This window comes from Cricetulus griseus, chromosome 8, assembly GCF_003668045.3.
Source record: "Cricetulus griseus strain 17A/GY chromosome 8, alternate assembly CriGri-PICRH-1.0, whole genome shotgun sequence".
Taxonomy (NCBI): Eukaryota; Metazoa; Chordata; class Mammalia; order Rodentia; family Cricetidae; genus Cricetulus; species Cricetulus griseus.
Window position 1 is genome coordinate 32,090,179 of NC_048601.1, and position 20,169 is coordinate 32,110,347.

The 20,169-nt window shown below is 45.0% G+C and overlaps 1 protein-coding gene across 3 annotated transcripts in view; it reads left to right on the forward strand.

Annotated features, from left to right (window-relative positions):
• The first annotated feature begins 16,952 nt into the window (after positions 1–16,952).
• Rad18 (RAD18 E3 ubiquitin protein ligase) overlaps positions 16,953–20,169 on the forward strand; it is a 76,605-nt gene continuing 73,388 nt past the window's right edge. For all 3 annotated transcript variants that reach the window (XR_003487612.2, XM_027429037.2, XM_027429038.2), the window contains exons 1-2: positions 16,953–17,099; positions 20,073–20,154. Coding sequence is in view for 2 of the 3 variants with exons in the window: in XM_027429037.2 (XP_027284838.1) it covers positions 17,049–17,099; positions 20,073–20,154 (133 nt within the window). In the remaining variant the exon portion in view is untranslated. The remainder of the gene's footprint in view (positions 17,100–20,072; positions 20,155–20,169) is intronic.

The window sequence follows — 20,169 nt, forward strand, 5'->3', positions numbered from 1 at the left end:
AAATTTCCAGAGTTACAGAGCGCTGATGTCTAATATTAAGGCATATGCAAAATTTTAGCATTTGTAGTCTCTTGGACCTTTAAGATAGGTGTAGGTATGGATGTGTACATATATGTGTACCATTAACCACTAATTTCTATCCCAAACACTAGATTACGCCTCCCCCCCACCCGGAAATTTCTCATCTAATTTTTAAAACAGCCATTGCAGGTAGTTACTATCAGACTCTATCCTTCAAGAGGTAAAGCAGAGGCTCCTGGAGGCTAATTGGCTTGCCTAACCAAGGTTTGCATAGAAAGTGTGAAAGCAAGGATTTGAACCATCTGTTTACCAAGCCCTGTGCTTTCTCTATGTATTCGGCCCCAAACTGGGTCCAGGATCTTTAGAAAGTGTCTTGTAGCCACCTGCTGCAGTCAAGGAAGACTTCAGGGCTGGAAGCTCCCCTGGCTGGAGGGTTCCCCCGATCCCTCCCCGTCCCTGTGGGTCTTCATGTAACCGTCTCTGTGCCAAAGAGAATGGGTCTTTTCCACATTCCCAGAGCCTACCATACCTACTCATATCCCACTCTGCATGGTGGCCTCTTGCTGAGCCAGACTCTTTGGCTATGGAACATGTCTATATGCATTCCACAATCCATTTACTTGTCATAGCAACCGTGCTCATCCAGGAGCCCCAAATCAGAAGCCTTTCATCCGATGAGTATCTTTTTATGTGCCTGGCCCCAAGTTAGCTGTCAGGGACACAGATGGATGAGACCCGGTTTCTATCCTCCAGCTCTCAAGCTGCTCACAGCCTAATTGCACAAAACAATCACCCCAATCAATTCGGACTCAACAATTCACAGAACTGTGCCTGTAACTCTGAGACACAAAATTTGAACAAAGGGCAAAATTTAATTGTCCGGCTGCTTTGCCGCCAAGTACACACTTGGGAGCCGAAATATTTGCTTCCTGCTCAGATCTGCTGAAAAATTTTTGGTTTATGAATGACAAACTCCCCAACTCAAGCAACCTCAAGCAAGAGAGAATTGGCTACCACATTAGACACCCCAGACTGGAGCTGTCTTCAAGTTTGGGAGGAGACAAGGATGAAATGGGCAGCGTCTTGGGCTATTTCATTAGCACACCCCAGTCTGTCTCATATAGTGCCTACTCAGTGATGCTAAAAGCTTCTACTACCTCCACCTCTTCAGCCTCAGGAGAACAAACATCTTGGGCCTGATTCTCCATCCTTAGAACTGAGCCACAGGCCCACTCCTAAAGTAACTCAAGAGTGGGAATAGACCACTGTAAGCAGGAGTAGACAGTCCCCTAGATACAAGGGTACTGTCACCTCTATTCAGACTGTACCAACATAGAATAGCCTCCCATAGGAGATCCTGAGAGCTGCCTTATCCTGTAGGTGAGACAGTAATAAGAAACAGCAATGGTTTTCAGTCCCACTCAATGATACATTACAAAATGCTCAATCAAATATGCTAACGTTTCCATCTACCAATGATGATATCCATCAAGCATGTGTTCTATGCAGAGTGCTTCACATGCTGTCTTGGCAAGGGTTTTTATTGCTGTGAAGAGACACCATGATCATGGCAACTCCTATAAAGGAAAACATTTAATTGGGGCTGGCTTACAGTTTCAGAGGTTCAGTCCATTATCATTATGGAGGGGAGCATGACAGTGCGCAGGCAGACATGGTGCTGGCTACATCTTGATCAAAAGATAACAGGAAGTAGACCGGCACTGGATATGGCTTGAGCATATATGAGACCTTGAAGCTTGCCTCCACAGTGATACACCTCCTCCAACAAAGCCACACCTTGTAATAGTGCCACTCCCTTTGGGGGCCATTTTCTTTCAAACCACCACACATGCCTTCCCTCCTTGTGTCCATACAAGCACTCATGGAGGTAAATTCTGTATCCCTGCTTTACAACTGAGGAAACTGAATCTCACAGCTAGTACTCCACAGTGTCATTTCCGCTACCCTGCTTGCTGTAGGACATAGTTCCCAGGGTTCTGTGGTCACCAAGTGCCCGCTTGTTGGGAGGGTGGGTTACTCTGACAATCACTTACTGAGTTAAGTGTGCTGCAGCTTCTTCTGGGGAATAGATCGATCCTTTATTAATTTCCTTTAAATTCTGATATTAGGGATAATTCTAATTGATTCTCTGCATTTGTACCATGTTGGTCTTTACTATTATAAGAACACTTTCTGTTCTCTCTCTTTTTTGTCCACCTTAGCTCTCCACAGAGCATATATATGGGTTTGCATTAGGTAGGTTATTGAATATAAGAGAGGGGAAGCTGAAGACAGGAGAGGTTTCAGACCCAAGTCTCAAGTCCAGATGGAGGAAGTGGCCTAGCGCAACTACTTTTCTTCTAAAACCTAGGACCGTATCTCCCACAGTGCCCTGGGCCCTCCTACAACAACCATTAATCAAGAAATCAAGAAAATAACTCACAGACTTGCCGACGGGTCAACTCAGTTGACTTCCCTCTTCCCAAAGAACAGCAAATGCTGACAAACGTTGACCAAAACAAACAAACAAAAAACTAACTGGAACAGGGAGAAAAGAGGCCTCTGGTTATCCTGACAAAGCCTTGCTCCCCACCCCTCACCACTCTTCCACACACACCAAGCATTCCCACTCCAGTCTTCTATAGCTCCTGCATTCAGATTTGACAAGCTTCCATCATGAGTGTATATGCAAAGGTTCTGAGGTCACCCAGACCTGAATGCAGATCTCAGCTTTGATTGACATCAATAAATGACCTTGGCAAGTGTCACAACCCAAGGAGCCTCCCTTTGTTAGGATACATGAGGCTAAGAAGAGGCTGTGTCTTAACACAGTAGTTTTGAAAGGAAGACCTGTAACACACATATAGACCACCCAAGTCCTGCGGCCACAGGCCCTGGTGACACTGTCACTTGCTTCATCTCTGTGCTTTGTGGAAAGGAAGAGCAAGCTTTTGGGCTTCTAATGACTGCTTGTATCAAACTTGCTTCAAGGGAAAAGCTTTAGTTCAAATTCCACCATTCACTGGCCACTAACCGGAAGAAGTCTCTCTCACAGGCTAGCTGTCTCCTTATCTCTAAGAGAGGGGGCTAGGGAAGCTGATTTTATATCTTCCTGCTCTGAGTGCCTACTTGCCGTATGGTCAGAGTCTGCAGAATCATAGAGGGACTGTTCTTCATCCCTGCTCTGTCCACCGTGCTTGTTGAAGGAAGTAGCCTGATGCTCGATGACTTTAGAAAACACTGTTGGTACCAACTTTATCTCCTTGCTCCAGTGGACTGAGGCATAGATGGCCACTGACCCAACAGGAAGTGTGGTTAATAGTAGTAACTCTGGCCCTTAGTGAGTTGGGCCAATAGATGACTTTTTTTTTTTTTCAGGAAGTTTGAGCATAAGTTACAAAATGTTGTGTGGTTAGTGGGAGGAGCAAAAGACAAAAAGGCCACACTGATGAGGTTAGATGTGGAGAGAGGTGGTACTTATGAACAACAGGAAACTGAAGTTATGAGGGTGAGATGTAGTGAACAAAGCCAATGGTTGGTTGTAGGAAGGTCGTGAAGGAGACCCGAGCCTCCAAGAGCAAAGTCATATGGACCTGACATCAGAACAACCTGTGTGTATCCACCCCACTGCCATGAAATCACTGAGAGACCTCCCCTTCCCCTTGGTATAACTTGAGTAGTTCTTGTTATCTTGTAATTGGAAGGACGAAGAAGATCTAAAACAGTGGCTCATCAGGAGAAGATGATGGCACCCAAACCTGACGATGATGGCACCCAAACCTGACTACCTTAGTATGAGCCACAGGACCCGCATGGCAGAAAAAGAAAGTCATGACTCCCCAAAGTTGTCCTTTGACATCTAGGTACATACTGTGGCACACCAAGCCACACTCCAATACATAATTAAGTAATAATTAAAATGGCAAAGGAAAAAAGGAAGGGAATGGTTACAGCTGAGATTCTGAGCCTTACTGTGTTTTTTTAGTTCTCCTGTCTATCCAGTCAATGAATAAACAGCCTGGAGAGGTTCTAAGGCCTGCAATAGGGCCACTGCTAAGAAGAGCAGGGTTGGGGACTGATTCAGAGCATTACCCTGCAACCCAGTCTTTGCCCTTGTCCCTCAGAGCTGGGACCAAAATAGGGTCACGTAATCAGAATATAGTCGAGGGTACAACTCTCAGTTTTGCTTCTTGGACTAAAGATACATGTGTTGGATAGTTTTATGTCAACTTGACACACAATAGACTCATTTGGAAAGAGGGACCCTCGATTGAGAAGATGCCCCCACCAGATTGGCCTGTGGACAAGCCTATGGTGCATTTTCTTGATTCATGATTGATATGGGCAGTTCTATTCCTGGTCTGATTGATGGTCCTGGGTGTTGTAATAAAGCAGGCTGAACAAGCCACAGGGAGAAAGCCAGTCAGCAGCATGCTTCCATGGCCTCTGCATCAGGCTCTGCCTCTAGGTTCCTGCCATTAGTTCCTGCCTTGACTTCCCTCTATTTCCTCTCCAAGTTGCTTTTGGTCATGGCATTTATCACAGCAATAGAAACCCTAATCAAAACAGCCTATCTTTTTAGCCTCTCTGCCTCCTCCAGCCATTCTCCACTCCCTTGGCTACGTAAGTCTTTGTCCCTCTGAGCTCAGATAGCCTCTGTCCTGGCTCAGTCCTCTGTCTAGAACACTCTTTCCCAGGCTCTCTGCCTGCCTCCCCCTTCCTTCAGTCTCTAGTAACTGCCTCAGATAGCCTCAGTTGACTACTTTGCCTAGAGAGGGCCCTTCCCTAGTCACTACCAGATGACAGGCTCTATTCTCTTTCTCACAGTTACCATCAGAATTACTGTGTTTTTATTGTTTTTTCCTCCAAACTAGAAGCTAAGTTCTAGAAAGTGGGGATTTTCCTGTTTTTTTCCACACTGTCGCTGTTTCCAGGTAGTAATCTGTAGTAGTACTTTCTTGTTGGGCTTTTTTGTTTGTTTGGTTGGTTTTGGATCACTAGTCCCCAAATAATGACATGGAGACTTATTAATTATGAACAGTTGGCCTTTAGCTTAGGCTTATCATTTAAATTAACCTATTTCTATTAATCTATGTTCTACCATGTGGCATTTTTCTGATTTATCTGACTTCTTCAGTGTCTCACTGGCATCTCTTCCCATGCCAGAGTCTATCCCTGAGTTCTCTCTCTGCCTGGAAATCCCACCTATTCTCTCCTGTCTAGCTAGCTATTGGCTATTCAACTCTTTATTAAACCAATCAGGTGCCTAAGACAGGTGAGTCAAAACACAGACACATCTTCATACAGGGTAAACAAATATCCTGAAAAGGAAATCTGGTGCCCAGCACATAGGAGAGGCTTAATAAATGCTGAGGGATGAAGTATCTGTCCACTGTGAGGGACCAAATGCTGTTTCTGAATGGAGTCATGGTTGTTACTATTGATCACAGGTTTCGAAGATAGTTTCTGAGAGCCCATTGTATGCCAGATTAGTTTTCTTTCCTTGTTTCTGTGATAAAATACCCAGCAAAAGCCTATTGAAGGTTTATCTTTGCTCACAGTTGAAGGCTATAATCAATCATGGCAGGGAAATCATGGTGACAACAGTTTGAAGTCACATTGCCTCCATAGTCATGGGGTAGGCAGTGATGAATAGTAAAGCTCAGCTAGTTGTCAACTTTCTATTGCCCCAAGACCCAACTCTATAGGACAGTGATGCCCAAGTTAATGGACTATACACTTCAATTAATGGAATCTAAGTATTTCCTCACAGGTATACCCCAGTGGTTCATCTGTGTAATTCAAGATCTTGTCATGTTGACAATATTAACCACCATATGTTCCAGGCGTGCATGGGTTGGGGAACACAGCTATGAGCAAAGTGGATCAAAATGCCTATCCACTGGGCCAAATGCTGGTGGTCAAATGGTGCCATCAACAACAAGAAACAACAAAGGTGTAGGAGAAAGTTGACAACTAGCTGAGCTTTACTATTCATCACTGCCTACCCCATGACTATGGAGACAATGTGACTTCAAACTGTTGTCACCATGATTTCCCTGCCATGATTGATTATAGTCTTCAACTGTGAGCAAAGATAAACCTTCAATAGGCTTTTGCTGGGTATTTTATCACAGAAACAAGGAAAGAAAACTAATCTGGCAGATATTGAGCTCAGCTCTAAGCTGAGAGGTTGAGGCTGCCACTTTGAGAAGAGGAATCTTCTTTTGTTTGTTTGTTTGTTTGTTTGTTTGTTTGAGACAGGGTTTCTCCATGAAATAGTCCTAGCTGTCCTGCAACTCTCTGTGTAGACCAGGCTGGCTTTGAACTCACAGAGATCCACCTGCCTCTGCCTCCTGAGTGCTGGGATTAAAGTTGTTCGCCACCACTTCCTGGCCAGAGAAGAGGAATCTTAAGATGGGTGGGGCCACTGGAGGGATGCACAGGCGAGTGAATGTTAAAAGAGCCTACTGTGTGGAAAGAACGGAAAAAGCCAAAGAAGCTAGAGCAGAGGCAAAAAGATGCAACAGACTTGGAAGTGGGGGGCAGGGAGTGCCCGGGGCTTTCAAGCCAGGGTGAGGATTGTGAAATTATTCTGAAAGTGAGAAGTCCTTGGAAGGTTATAGTAAGAGTATTTATCCTCTTTATTGTTGTTAAAAGATTATTGGTAGGTGCTGAAGAGATGGCTCAGCAGTAAAGAGCACCTGTTGCTCTCAAAGAGGACCTGAGTTTGGTTCCCAACACCCACATGGTGGTTCACAACCATCTTTAACTCCAGTTCCAGGGACCCATCTTCTTCTCACCTCCATGGGTACCAGGAATGTAGGTAGTATATGTACATACATGCAGGCAAAATACATACACAATTGGAAAAAAAAAGCCCTAAAAGTAAAAACATTATTGCTAAGGCTGGGTGTGTCAGGCAATCTCAAGTTCAAGGACAGAGTGGTCTACATAGTGACCTTGTCTCAAAAAGACCCCAAACAGCCAGGCTTTGGTGGCGCTCGCCTTTAATCCCAGCCCTAGGGAGGCAGAGGCAGGCGGATCTCTGTGAGTTCCAGGCCAGCCTGGTCTACAGAGCGAGTGATAGGCTAGGCTCCAAAGCTACACAGAGAAACCCTATCTCAGAAAAAAACAAAACAAAACAAAAAGCAAATGAACAAACAAAAATCCCATCTTCTAGACCTCAGCTAATCTTTAGAAATGGAAGGAAAGTTGCTGAGGATTTGGGTGTAGCGTGAGGCGTGGATCCTGTATTACAAAGGAAGAGCTTCTTCTTAACTGAAGAATGAAGAAGGGAGTATCCAGGAGTGCTAGCTCACACTTGAAATTTGAGCACTTGAGAAACAGAGGGAGGAAAAGGATTCCCTCAAGCTCGAGGCCAGTGCTCTAGTCATGCCTAAACTGCGCAGAGAGACCCGGTCTCACACAGCTAACCAACCGACAACCAATAATCAAGAAAAACATACACTTATCACACACAATCACACACCACACACACACACACACACACACACACACACTGGGGGTGGGGATTATCTTCTAGTCTCTTAGTGTTGCTTCTCTGATGACTGTAGACATATCTTGCCCTCCAAGGAACTGATTCACCCTCCTCACTGTGGAAGCCAGTGGCTCTCTGAAAGGACTGGAGCTGGCACGGGACACACCAAGACTGGGTTCTCAACACAAAGGAGATTTGTTCACCCCAGAGGGACAAAGGGCAGGAATAAGTGACAAAGACAGGAGACAGAGGATGAATGAGGAGGGAAAAGGATCAAGGGAGAGGGGGAGGGATATTTGCCCTCGAGGGACAAAGGACTGTGTTGTTTTTATATAAATTGTTCTATTTACCATAAAGACTCAGGAGTCAGATGTTGGGGTGAAAACCTGCCTAGATCAGAGAAGCTGAGAAGCAACCAGATGACCTTCCTTTTTGTCAGGAGACCCAGCAAGAGAGCTTTTCTCCACTGGTCCCAAACCCAAAAGGCCTCAGAATGTCTAGGTCCCTTCCTGCTCCTTCCTGTGCTTCTCGCTATCCATATTCCTGGATTATGGGGCTATCCATATTCCTCCTTACTCTCTATGGCTAATTCTTGTCAAGTAGTCACTGGCTCCACCCCGATTCAAGATTAATTTTTATTAGCAGTCTTGGAGTTTCACAGTGTGATCAAATATACCACAACAGGACGACCTCTAGATAGAGAGGAGACAGATGTGACCCATAGGCAAATGGCAGTTCATAAAGAGAAAAGGGGAAACCCCATGTTAAGATGAGTTGGTTTGTTTTGATTGGCCATATTTATTAAGTGAGCCTAAGGGGGCTTTTTTTTTTTTGCTGGACTTCAATACTTTGATAGCTGGACCTTGGTGGTCAGCCTCAGGAGGAGAAAGTGAACAACTAAGGGAATAGGCCTTGGTGGACAGCGCTAGGAATGTAATCTAAGTGTTTGCAGCAATGCACACACCTACTAGAACCCTTCACCTACATGTGGCAAAGCTGCAGACCTTCTTTCAGATTCCCTGTCATATATGAAATAAGATTTTCTTTCCTCATTTTAAATTCTATCTGGACTGACATTCACAGGTCTTTCATCCACTGACAATAGCTTGGTCCTTGCTGCCTTAAAGCTGTTGAAAAATGCGTTAATTAGGACTCCAGTTCAAAGTGACAGAAGCCTCCATGGCCTGGCGTAAGCAAAAAAGGACATTTGGTGCCACCTCCCCCCACCCAATGCCAAGGGGTAGAAATGGATGGAGGATGGGAAGGTGAGATCCAAGATGTCAAGTTCCAGCTGTCTGTCTTTCAGATCTTCCTCTTTCTCACGGTCCACTTACCCATCCTCCTTATTCCCAAGTAGTGACAAAGATGGCCCCAAGGAATCCCTGCCTTAAACCTTAGCACTTAGCCACCTTAGCTGGAAAAAGTTTATTGCTTCCTCAACTCAAGAGTACAAGTCCCAGGATTGTCTCTGATTGGTCTATCTTGAGTCACATGCTTGTATGGACCAATCATTAAGTATGACTATTGCTAATTTAGTCAGATTACATGCCCAATCTGTCTTTCTTGGCCATACCAAGATAACTAGGGATAATTTTTCAAGAACGATAGTTTTTGTTGTTTTTTTGTTTTTTGGTCCTTGGAACTGTGATGCCAGGACAAACACCAAGGAGCCTACCAACAACTCCACCTACAGGGAGAGGACACACTTTGTCCCATAATTTTTTTCTATTGATTCTTTGTGAATTTAACAACATGTACCCCAATCCCACTCATTTCCATGTCCTTCCATATCCACTCCCACCAAAACAAAATAGAAAATAAAAATTTTAAAAAGTGTCACTGTAGAAGCTGTGGCATGTTACAGTGAGTCACACAGTATACCCCTTTGTCCAACCAGCTTTACTTGCAAATGTTCATTACAATGAGACGTTGGTTTGATTTGAGGCTTCGGGCTTCTGCTTCACCATCAATACTGGACCCTCACCAAGATTCCTCTCAGCTATCTTATGTCATGGAGATCCTGCAGCCTTGGTTTTGCAGGACGGGCTCCTTCACACACTCCAGCAGCTCATAGATAGGTGTAGGGGTAGGTGTTGGGGTGGGCCAGATAAAAGCCCTGGATCTGGACTTGGTTGGTAGATGAGTTGGTCAACCGGCCAGCTCTCCCATGCCAACACCACTGGGGGCCAGATCTCTCACCCTGCCCAAATGAGGAGTGGGGCCTGCTCTCCCACACCCATGCCCACGGCCAGCTCTCCCATGCTGCCCAGGCCAGCACACCTGCACCTCAAGCTCTTTTGCATCCACATCACCACTGGTGCCACTACTGAGTGGTCTCAGTACTCAGACAGGGCCTCAGATGGCAGCCCAGACGAAGGAGGCACATGGTCTTTGGTGGTGACATGGGCCATGGACATTGACACAGTCCCCTGCTGCAGAAAGGCCATGGACCCAGACATTGTTTTCCTTGGTGGCAGCACAGGTCTGGGTCAGATATCACCGTGGCCTCAGGTGACAGTGCAGGCCTCTCACACCAGACTGTTCTTCATCGCGTTTGAGTCTGCAATTCCACCTCGCTTCATAGTGCACAAACTATTATGCTTCTCTTTCTCTCCCATCTCTCCACCGCATCCTTGCTCATGCACACCTCAGCCCATGCTGGTGCAGCAGTGGGCTAGTCACCCTAGTGTATCTCTGAGGCCTGACTGCTTGTATTTAGGTCCTAGATTCCTTCCTTCCTGGGAAGCCACAAGGAAGTCTTTTTTTTTTTTTTTAAAGAATTTTTATTCTTTTAAGAATTTCATGCAGGCAGCCTAATGTAATCATATTCACACCCTCAGCCCTCCCCCTTACTCTTTCCAGATCCATCCCCCTCCTCACTACCCCCTTCCAACTTCCTGTCTTCTCTCTCTTTTAAAAAACAACCTACCAAGTCCAATTTGTGCTGTACTCATGGGTGGGACCATTCTCTGGAGGTTGATTGACCTACCAGAGGCTACATCCATAAATAAGACTTGCCTGTCCCTGCTCTCAAAGCTGTCTACTGTCTCTAGCTCCTCACTCGGGAGACCTCTCCAGACTGGAAGGCTGGCTGTCTTGATCTTGTGCAGCCAACTACAGCTGCTGCGCATTCCCTAGTACAATAGACATTTCCTCTTCAGAGGACTGTTTTGCTCCAATCTTTCCCAATCTCTGGCTCTTATAGTCTTTCTAGCCCCTCTTCGCCAGGAACTACCTCTGATGAGGAAAGGACTTAAATTTCCCAGGATCCTCATCTCTAAAGGAGGAACAGCAATAGTGCCTGCCTCATGGGCTTATCATTAGGTTAGTGGTGGCACAGAGAAAACCCTCAATGAATACAACAGTTACAATTATATCTTGCCTTTAAAGAAGCTTAATTCTAGGGTCCCACTCTTAAAGACCTGGGATCTTCTGTGGCTTGCTTCTGTCTCATAGCTCTAGGTGGGGACATTCAGAAATGTAAATGTTTCTCCGGAGGAAGCTACACCTGTTATAAGGAACGTGGGGGACCTTGGTGGATTCCATGGCAGGCGAGGGACAAACACACCAGGCAGACAGAGCTTAAGTGGAAGGTTTTGTTGGGAGGAAGAGAAGGAAATGGAGAAAGGGAAGGGAGAAGGGGGAGAGAAGAGAAAGGGGAGAGAGGAAGATAGGAGGAGGAGGAGGAGGAGGAGGAGGAGGAGGAGGAGGAGAGAAAGAAGAAGAAGAAGAGGAGGAGGAGAGGAAGAGAGACAGAAAAAGTCCTGTCTGCCCTTCAGAGGAACAGAGGGAAAGAGAAGGAGGTGATGGAAGTGGGTGGAGTTTTTTCTCTTAAAGGGTTCTTTATACCTTTGTGCAGACTACATGGTGATGTAGTAGCCATAGGACCCTGGCCAGGGTATTGCTTGAGTGCATCCTGCTAGGAGACGGGGCAAGCCAGCATAATGCCTGAATCCTAACAACCCCTGGTCAGGTACTGCTCCAAGATGGTGGGTTTGTTTGGTTTGGTTCCTTGTTTGAGATTGGATCTAGACTCACTATACTGGTGATGCCTAGTGCTATGGTGCTAGAGTTTGAAATCTGGGCTTTGTGCCTGCTAAATAGGCACTCCACCAACAGAGCTGAGCCAGGCTGTAGAGAGTCTTTCTCGGTCCTGTCAGCCAACTCCCAAATAACCACATGGAGAATTAATTACGAAAGCTCAGCCTATATCTCAGGCTTGTTTCTATTTCTACCTAGCTCTTAGAACTTACATTAGCCTATGTCTTTTAATTTATGTTCTTTTACATGGTTTGGTTACCTTTACTTTGTAATGCCCATGTTGCTTGCTCTGCACCCCTGGTGTCTCTCTTCCACTCTTCCCTTCTTCCTAGAATTCTCTGGGCCCAGAAATCCTGCCTAATTATTGGCCATTAAGCTTTTTATGAAACCAATCAGAATCACACATCTTCACAGTGTACAAAAAATACCAGGCACTTAAAATTTTATTGTTTATTTATTACTTATATTTTACTGCGTGCATGTATGTAAGTGCATTTTGTTAATGCCTTGTACCCTCGGGGGCCAGAGGAGGGCATCTGAGACTGGAGTTAGTGGGTGTTGTGGATTGAACCTGGGCCATCTCTCCAGATTCTGCAGGCACTGTTCTAAAAGTCTCATGGACTGTCTTGTTCTCACCCAAGGGGGAATCTATAAAGTCAAACTACTTTTAGCACCAGATTCAGAGAGGTAGGGTAACTTTCCTGAAACCATGCTTGATAAGCAGTAACCTGACATCAGGAGGTCCACTCACAGTGACCAGCTGTCTTTGCTTCTCAGAATAATTTGTTTCTTTCCAAAATGCCTGGCCATATCTCTATTCCAAACAGACACCAGTACTTCCACAAATCCAGGCCGAACCTCCTAGTAACAGCCCCCTTCCTGTCTTTCAGAAACTACACACAAGGCCTCAGAAAGGCAGGGGTGAGGCAGGGGGATCCTTATTTCATTTCTTTCTTCCCTTCCAATGATTCCCCCCCCTTTTTTTTTAATGCTTTCTTGACTGGGTCTCATTATGTAGCAGTAGCTTACTTGGACTCCTAGAGATCTGCCTGCTTCTGCCTCCTGGGGGCTGGGATTAAAGGTGATTGTCACCACGCCCTGATTCTTTTTCTTCTATAGGTTCAGGAAAGGATCCAGAACTTACTCAGAACTCGTTAAAATCAATAAAATGAAAAGACAATATATAAATGAATTGTGGATTAATGGGGAGATTGGCCATCTGTTTCAGCCTGTTTGAGCTCTGCTCTTGTATAGTACTCTGTGGCCCCCATGTGGCCACTTGTAAGATGACAGGCAATAAATTTAGTAATTTTGATGGAAAATTTCAAAACTTTAAAATAATGCGGGGAGTGATATAGTTAATTTTTTAGATCTATCACTCAGATTTTAAGATCATGTATGTTTTCTATGTTTGATTTTCATTTGAATTCCAAATATCTTTGCAATGCATTAGCATGCATCTTAAAAGTCCCATTCAAGCAAATTCTATGATCAGCTCGTTTTACAGATGAGAAAACTGAGGCACAGAGAGGCTCAACAACTTGCTCAAGTTAACATGCACTGAAATCCAGATACCTTGTGGAGGCCAGGAACTTCTCATCCTAGGTTTTAACATGGCTGCCTGTACCTTTTCCAAAATGATTCACTATGCACATGTTACCTTCTATAGGAGACTTTCCAGGTCATCTAATTCATGATGTCTTCCACTGGACCATCAGCTTTTGTTGTATTGACACCCGTTTTCCATGTTAGGAAATTCGTGTTCATTCACTGTTTTGTTTTGTTTTTTGTACTCCCTTGTCTATATTGTCTCCACTCCCATTCCCTGCTCCTCAAGATCAGGGACCACATCTGATTTGTCCTCTTCTGCAGTTCATGCCCTGGCAAAGATGCGGGAAAGGGGGCAGGGCTGGAAACATTTAGCAAAATGAATGGAGGGGCTGGGTCATGTAGTGTCCAACAGCTTGGAGTATTAGAAATTGAGAAGTAAAAGCAGATACTCTGGGTTTCATAGTTAGGCCTTGCCTTAAAAACCAAAAGGCTGAGGCTTGGAAAGATAACTCAGTGGTTAAGAGTATTTACTGCTCTTCCATAGGACCCAGATTCAAATTCCATCATCTATAGGGTAGTTCACAATCATCTATAACTCCAGATCCAGGGGATTCAGCGCCCTCTTTCAGCCTCTGTAAACACCAGATAGTCAAGTGATTCACAGACAGACCTGTTGGCAAAATACTCAAACACAAAATAACTAAACCTTCAAGGAGTGTGTGTTGGGGGCAGGGAGGAGGAACTGAGGATGTAGCACTGTGGTAGAGTGACTGCCTAGTTTACTCAAGGCCCTGTGTTTGATCACGAGTACCGCAAACAGACAGACAGACAGACAATAAAATCAAGAATGGAAGAAAGGAGGGGAGAGAGAAGGAAGATAGGAAGGAAGGGTTAGCTCTTTAAGAGAGTGAAAAGCAGGTCCTAGAAGGAGAGGGGAATGGAGGGCAGAGGGGAATGCAAGATTGGCAGGTGCTCAGGGCCATGAAACATTAAGGGTGAGTGGGTGAGTCCAAGACAGGCCCCCGCTTGGTGGGGAGGACTTTGCTCTGATTCGAGTTGTCAAATTTGGCAAATAAAAGCACAGGATGACCAGGTTAAAAATTAATTTCAGATACACAGGGAATACTTTTTAAACTATAAGTATGTTATGTGCAATGTTTATAACATACTATACTTTAAAATTATTTGCTGTGTATCTGAAATTCAAGTTTACTGGGCACTTGTCTTTTATGGAGCTATCCTATCTTGGCTCTTCGCTTGCTGCTAAGCGTTGAGGGTGTTCCTGCTGACTCTAGTCTGCAGTTTAAATTCAGAATATTTTATTTTGGTTTTGCTCCTGAATAAGAAGCACAAACTCTTGATTAATCTAAAAGAAGGACGAATTTCTCAGAGACAGATGGCAGCTTGTTACAGAAGAATGGTTCTTGAGGCTTAAGGGAGGGAAAGCTGGAGGCATCGATGTATTGTTCTGAGCCCATGGTGGCCTTCTGGAACCTGCTTGTCTCCTGGAACTTTCCTCCCCAGGTCCAGAGGTGACTTGGAGTAGTGCTTAGCTCCTGGTTGCTGCTAAAGAGGACAGGAGAGAAATACTCAGCTCAGGAAGAAAAGACAGCATAGGAAAGTGAGCTCCCTGGTGATTTGTCCATTGGTTCCAGCTCACCAAGTGGCTGGTAGCAAGGCTTCTGACATGAATGGCATGGGGCGTGGCCTTGAGGCTCTGCAGAGAAGGGAGTGCCACCTCACCCCCCACACCCTTTTCCTATCCTCCTCCCTTCCTTCCCCAGTCTTACCTCTTTTCTCATTTTTTTTTTTACATTTTTTTTACTTCCCCAGCCATTTGTCAACTTAATTACCCAGCATCCAAAGAGGACTCTAAAGGAATAACTGATGCACAGGTTTTAATGTATGGCCCTACCTTTGCACAGATATTTGCTCCTGATGCATTCACAACTATACAACAGCATCCAACTCAACCTAGTTTATTTGCACACTCTTCTCTGATTGGTTGGTACAAATCCACCAGGCACTTAAACCTCCACTTATCCTCTGTGTGCCGACTTGCTCAATCCAGTGTCCTGGGATTCTTAGACTTGGCGCTGCTCTGTGTGCCCTTGTCTGCTCAATATAGTGTCTCCGGTGATCTCTTTGGGTTGAAGTTAAAAATCTGGATCAAGCCTGAGTATTGCCGTTGACAAAATTATGTGACCGTGATGAATCATTTTGTTGTTCTGATACTCTGTTCTTACGTCTGTCAGTGAGAAGAATTGCTTTGACTGGATTTTTACAAGAATATTCTGTAGCAGTTAGTATATTTTCAAAAGCCAGACAGCCTGAGTTCAAACTCTGCTTCTACTTACCTGCAAAATGCCCTGCACCCAATGACCTATTTCTCTTTCATCTGAATAATAAATAAAGAAGCCAAATAAGTGCATGGATATAAGAACACTTACAATAGTGCTTTTGAACATAGACCGTCTAATATGTGTTAGCATGTTACTATGATAGATATAAACATCTATTGTCTAAATATTGTTCATGTCATTATTGCCCAATCCATATGTGAGTGTAGGCTAGGAAAAATTAATTGGCTCAGAGTACAGAGGTCCCTTGATGAAGAAAACTCAAAAGAACAAAGCCCTAACCTGTTGGGCCTCAGGACTCACATTTGTAAAGTGTCTATGACAATCTCTGCCCATTTCCCAGGAGACCTCACACGTCTGGCCCATTGTAAGCCTTCAAAACAAACATGTTGCATGAGTGAATGCATGGGGCCACATGGGTGTCAGTGACACGGCAAGTTGCAGCGTTCTGTCTTGGGTGGCAGCTGGACTAACTTGTGGCCCCTGCGACTTTTTGAAGAGGAGGCCCAAGGAAGACAGGGGATGAATACCAAGCTGGCTAGTCAGGGTGGTTATGTGCTGGTCAGCATCCCACATCTAGATGATGGGATTCTGGTTAAAGCAGCCTAAAGGGATTCTTGCTGGAGACAGGTCAGGATGGGAGATGGATGAGGATGAGGAACCAAGCCAGTAGTGGGAGTGATTTGATATGAGGAATGTAGGTTCCTGTTTAAACTGACTGAGCAATCCTCTTTACCAAAACTGGGCCTTATGAGTCGGATTAGCTAGGAGATGATGGTTCAAAAGCCAGACTGAAGTTTGGTCAAGGAGAAACTCTTCCTCAGACTGAATGGGAAACACAGTGGTTATCTCTGGAGAATAGAAGTAATTTTAAATTAAAACTTTAGAGGTGGTGTGTGTGTGTGTGTGTGTGTGTGTGTGTGTGTGTGTGTGTGTGTGTGTGTGTGTGTGTGTGTGTTGCGGGGGAGGTAGTTAAGTGGTAGAGTGCGTGCTTAGTGGGGATAAGACTGCTTTTGACTCTTCCCCCCTACTTAAAACAAGAGTTCCTATTTGGATCATGTAGCCTCTATGTGGCTCTGGTGGATGCCACTATCTCTCACAGAAAGCGGAGTTGAGACAGAAGTGTAACTTTAGATGTTTGCAAGGAAAAGGACAGATCTCTATAACAAGACAGTGCGACCTGAGGGGAAGACAAGAGCCTAGACTTTGAAAGATCTATCAAGGCTTAGGCTTCGTTTGATCACTGACTTTTTCCTAATAATCAGTCACCTTCGGGAATCTTTTGTTCATTCATTTTCTAAGACAGAGACAAACTGCCCTCCATCTTCCAATCATCCTCTTGTCTCCCGGGGTCTAAGGACTACACCGCTCCAGGTTGCGCCCTGGAATTCTCACTTTTCCTCTGCGGGCGTCCACAAACGCTGAAGCGTGACGCCTGCTAACTACAGCTCCCAGCATGCTGTGCGCTCGCCTCGAGCGCGTCGCGCATTGCTGACGTATGCTGTAGCGCGGGGAATTTCGAGTAAAGGAGCTTCGCGGCAGGCCGGTAGCTGGCGGGCTTGTCAGGTGCGACCATGGAGGCCCTGGCCGAACCGCGGTGGCCTCCGGGGCTGGCGATGATGAAGGTGAGTGTCCCGGGAAGGCCGGGGCGCGGACGGCAGTGGTGCGAGCGGGGCGGCCCTGGCCGCGCGCATCCGCCTCGGCCCTACCCTGGCCGGCCTCGAGACGCCGCGCCTCCGTTTCCAACTCCCGAGACGGTCCGGGACACGCTGCGGCCGTCCGTCGGGAGGCCAGGATGGCCGCCCTAACGAACTCGATGGTCTGGGTTTCCGTCACAACCACCTCGTCGTCAGCATAAAGTCACTGTAATGCAGTGTCAACAATGGTGACAGCTCATCCTCCGAGGATTTCCTGTGTTAACAGTGACATCACGCGTGGACGTTGCATCGATGACTTTTTTTTTTTTTTTTTTAAATTTTTATAATCCTGTAGCAAAGCAGGAGATCTGCTTACCATGGCTTTCCATTTCTCGCTAAGGCTCCTCGTTCTTGGCACGCTTGCAACCGGTTTCTCCCTGATGTGCCCTGCCTTACTCAATAACGGCACAGCTGTCTTTTATTTATTTATTTTATTAATTTATGAGACACCTTGCCTGGCCAGTAGTCCAGGTCAAAGAGCTACCTGCTCAAGCATCCTGAGCGCCGGGTTTAAAGTCATGGGTCACTTGCCATCCCCCGACACACATCTTTTTAAAACAGAGATCAGGACCTAGGCCCAGCACTTAGCCTTTTATTTTAAGGAATTATTGCACACTGAATTATTTCATTTAAGTAACATTTCCTTGGGTGGATATTTTTTGGTTTTGGTTTTTTGACTAAGAATCATTGGGTAGTCCTTCTGCCTCTGCCCTTGAGTGCAGGCTTTTTCTTACTTTTCCTAAGAACAATGCATTTTTCTTCGACAATTGATTATTCTTTGCAAGCAGGTTTTTTGTTTGTTTTGTTTTGTTTTGTTTTTGAGACAGGGTTTCTCCTGTGTATCCCTGGCTGTTCTGGAACTCCCTCTATAGACCAGGCTGGCCTTGAACTCAGCCTCCAAGCACTGGAATTAAAGGTGTGTGCCACCACTGCCCAACACAAGCAGGCTTTTAATAGCTACATAATATTTCACATACGGATTGTTAATGACAACTTTTTTTGTTTGTGTTTGATTTTGAGACAGGCTCCCTATGTAGTATAGGCAAGCTTAGAGCTTGCTACCTAGCCCAAGCTGGCATCTAGCTTTGGATCCTCCTGCTCCTGTCTCTGAAGTGCTAGGTGTAAAAGTATGTGCCACCATAATGGTATTTGCTTATGTTTAAATTGCTTATTCTAAATAATTACTTATTTTATTTTGTGCATTGAGTGTTTTGCCTGCATGTTATGTATGCTCTACATGCATACCTGGGGCTTGTAGAGGTCAGAAGAGGGTTGGAACTGGAATCATAGATGGTCGTGAGCCATGGTATGGGTGCCAGGAATCCAAACAAGGTCCTCTGTAAGAGCAACTGGTGCTCTTAACTGCTAAGACATCTCTTCAGTCTCTGCATTTATTTTTTTCCCTTGACAGGGTTCCTCTTGTCCTTGGCTGTCCTAGAGTTCTCTCTGTAGACCAGGCTAGCTGAGAACTCAAAGAGATCTGCCTGCCTCTGTCTCCTAAGTGCTGGGACTAAAGGCGTGCACCACCACTGCCAGGCCAGTCTCTACATTTTTAAAGTAATAGATTCATATGGTTTAGGAAATACATAAAATGAAACAGACCTCCTTCCTTCCAGTTCCCTCATTGTCCAGTTCCCTGATCTTAGTAACTATGATTTATCACTTGGTTGTATCTTTTCAGAAGTTTTTCATATATGGAATACATTCTACTTTTGCAGCTTTTTTTTTTTTTTTTTTTGAGTAGGTTCTCACTGCATAGTTCTGGCTGTCCTGAAACTATGTAGGTCAGACTGGTCTTGAACTCAGAGATCCTCCTGCCTCTGCCTCCCAAGTGTTGGGAAACACGTGCCACTATCCCTGATTATAGTCTACATTTTTAATTCAGTGTGTGTGTGTGTGTGTGTGTGTGTGTGTGTGTGTGTGTGTGTGTGTATATGTGTATAGCTCAGGGTGGCAGCCAGGGCCACTTCCATGTCAGACAAAGATTCTGCCCTTCAGGTACCCCTTTAGCTTCTCACACATAGATTTCTTGAGAATAAAGCAGCCTACCATAGTTACTATCAGTACCTTTCTTAAACAGATTAAAAGATTTTAAGTTGCAAAAATAAATCCTGCTCTGCTTAGCTTGTTGTCTGAGTTGACACTGACTGTAGTTAGCTATTTTGAAGGCTTCCTCATTCGGCTGCGCTGTGGTATATCATGCAGAAAGTATTGGACTACCATGAGGAGGATGGCGATTTCAGTCTCAGAATCCTACCTCAGCCTCCGAAGGCTAGGAATACAGGTGCATGTGACCATACACTACTAGAGACATTTTAATGGTTGGCTTTACTAGTCTCCAGCTTCCTTCTTAAGCTGTGTGGAGACTCATTGTTGATACTTTCCACCAAGTGGTGACCTTTTGCCAGAGGCTGGGGTCTGAAGAGCTGGAAACATGGGAGAAGAGTAGGAATGCGGGAGCCCTTTGTGAAGGGCTAACAACAGTATGGCAAAGGAACCTGCAGCATCAGCTGTCCAAAGCAACTGGGATAACCTAAAGTTTGAATTTTTTAATATTTATTTAATTTTGGTTTTTCAAGACTGGGTTTCTCTGTGTAACAGTTCTGGCTTTCCTGGCACTCACTCTGTAGACCAGGTTGGCCTCAGACTCTCAGAGATCCACCTGCCTCTGCCTCCTGAGTTCTAGGATTAAAGGTGTACACCACACACCCAGCAAATTTGAATAATTATCGGGGCATTTTTCTCTATTTGTCATGATACTTTGTTGTTTATCTGTAGTTAGATTTTTGAATATGTATAACTCACAAATAAGTGCTATGAAATTAATTTTAGGGGAATAAAGGGAAAGTTGTGTGCCAGGTATTGATTCTGCTGTTGCTGACACATGTTTTTATATTTCAGACAATAGATGATTTGCTTCGCTGTGGGATTTGCTTTGAGTATTTCAACATTGCAGTGATAATCCCCCAGTGCTCTCACAACTGTAAGTACGTTTTGC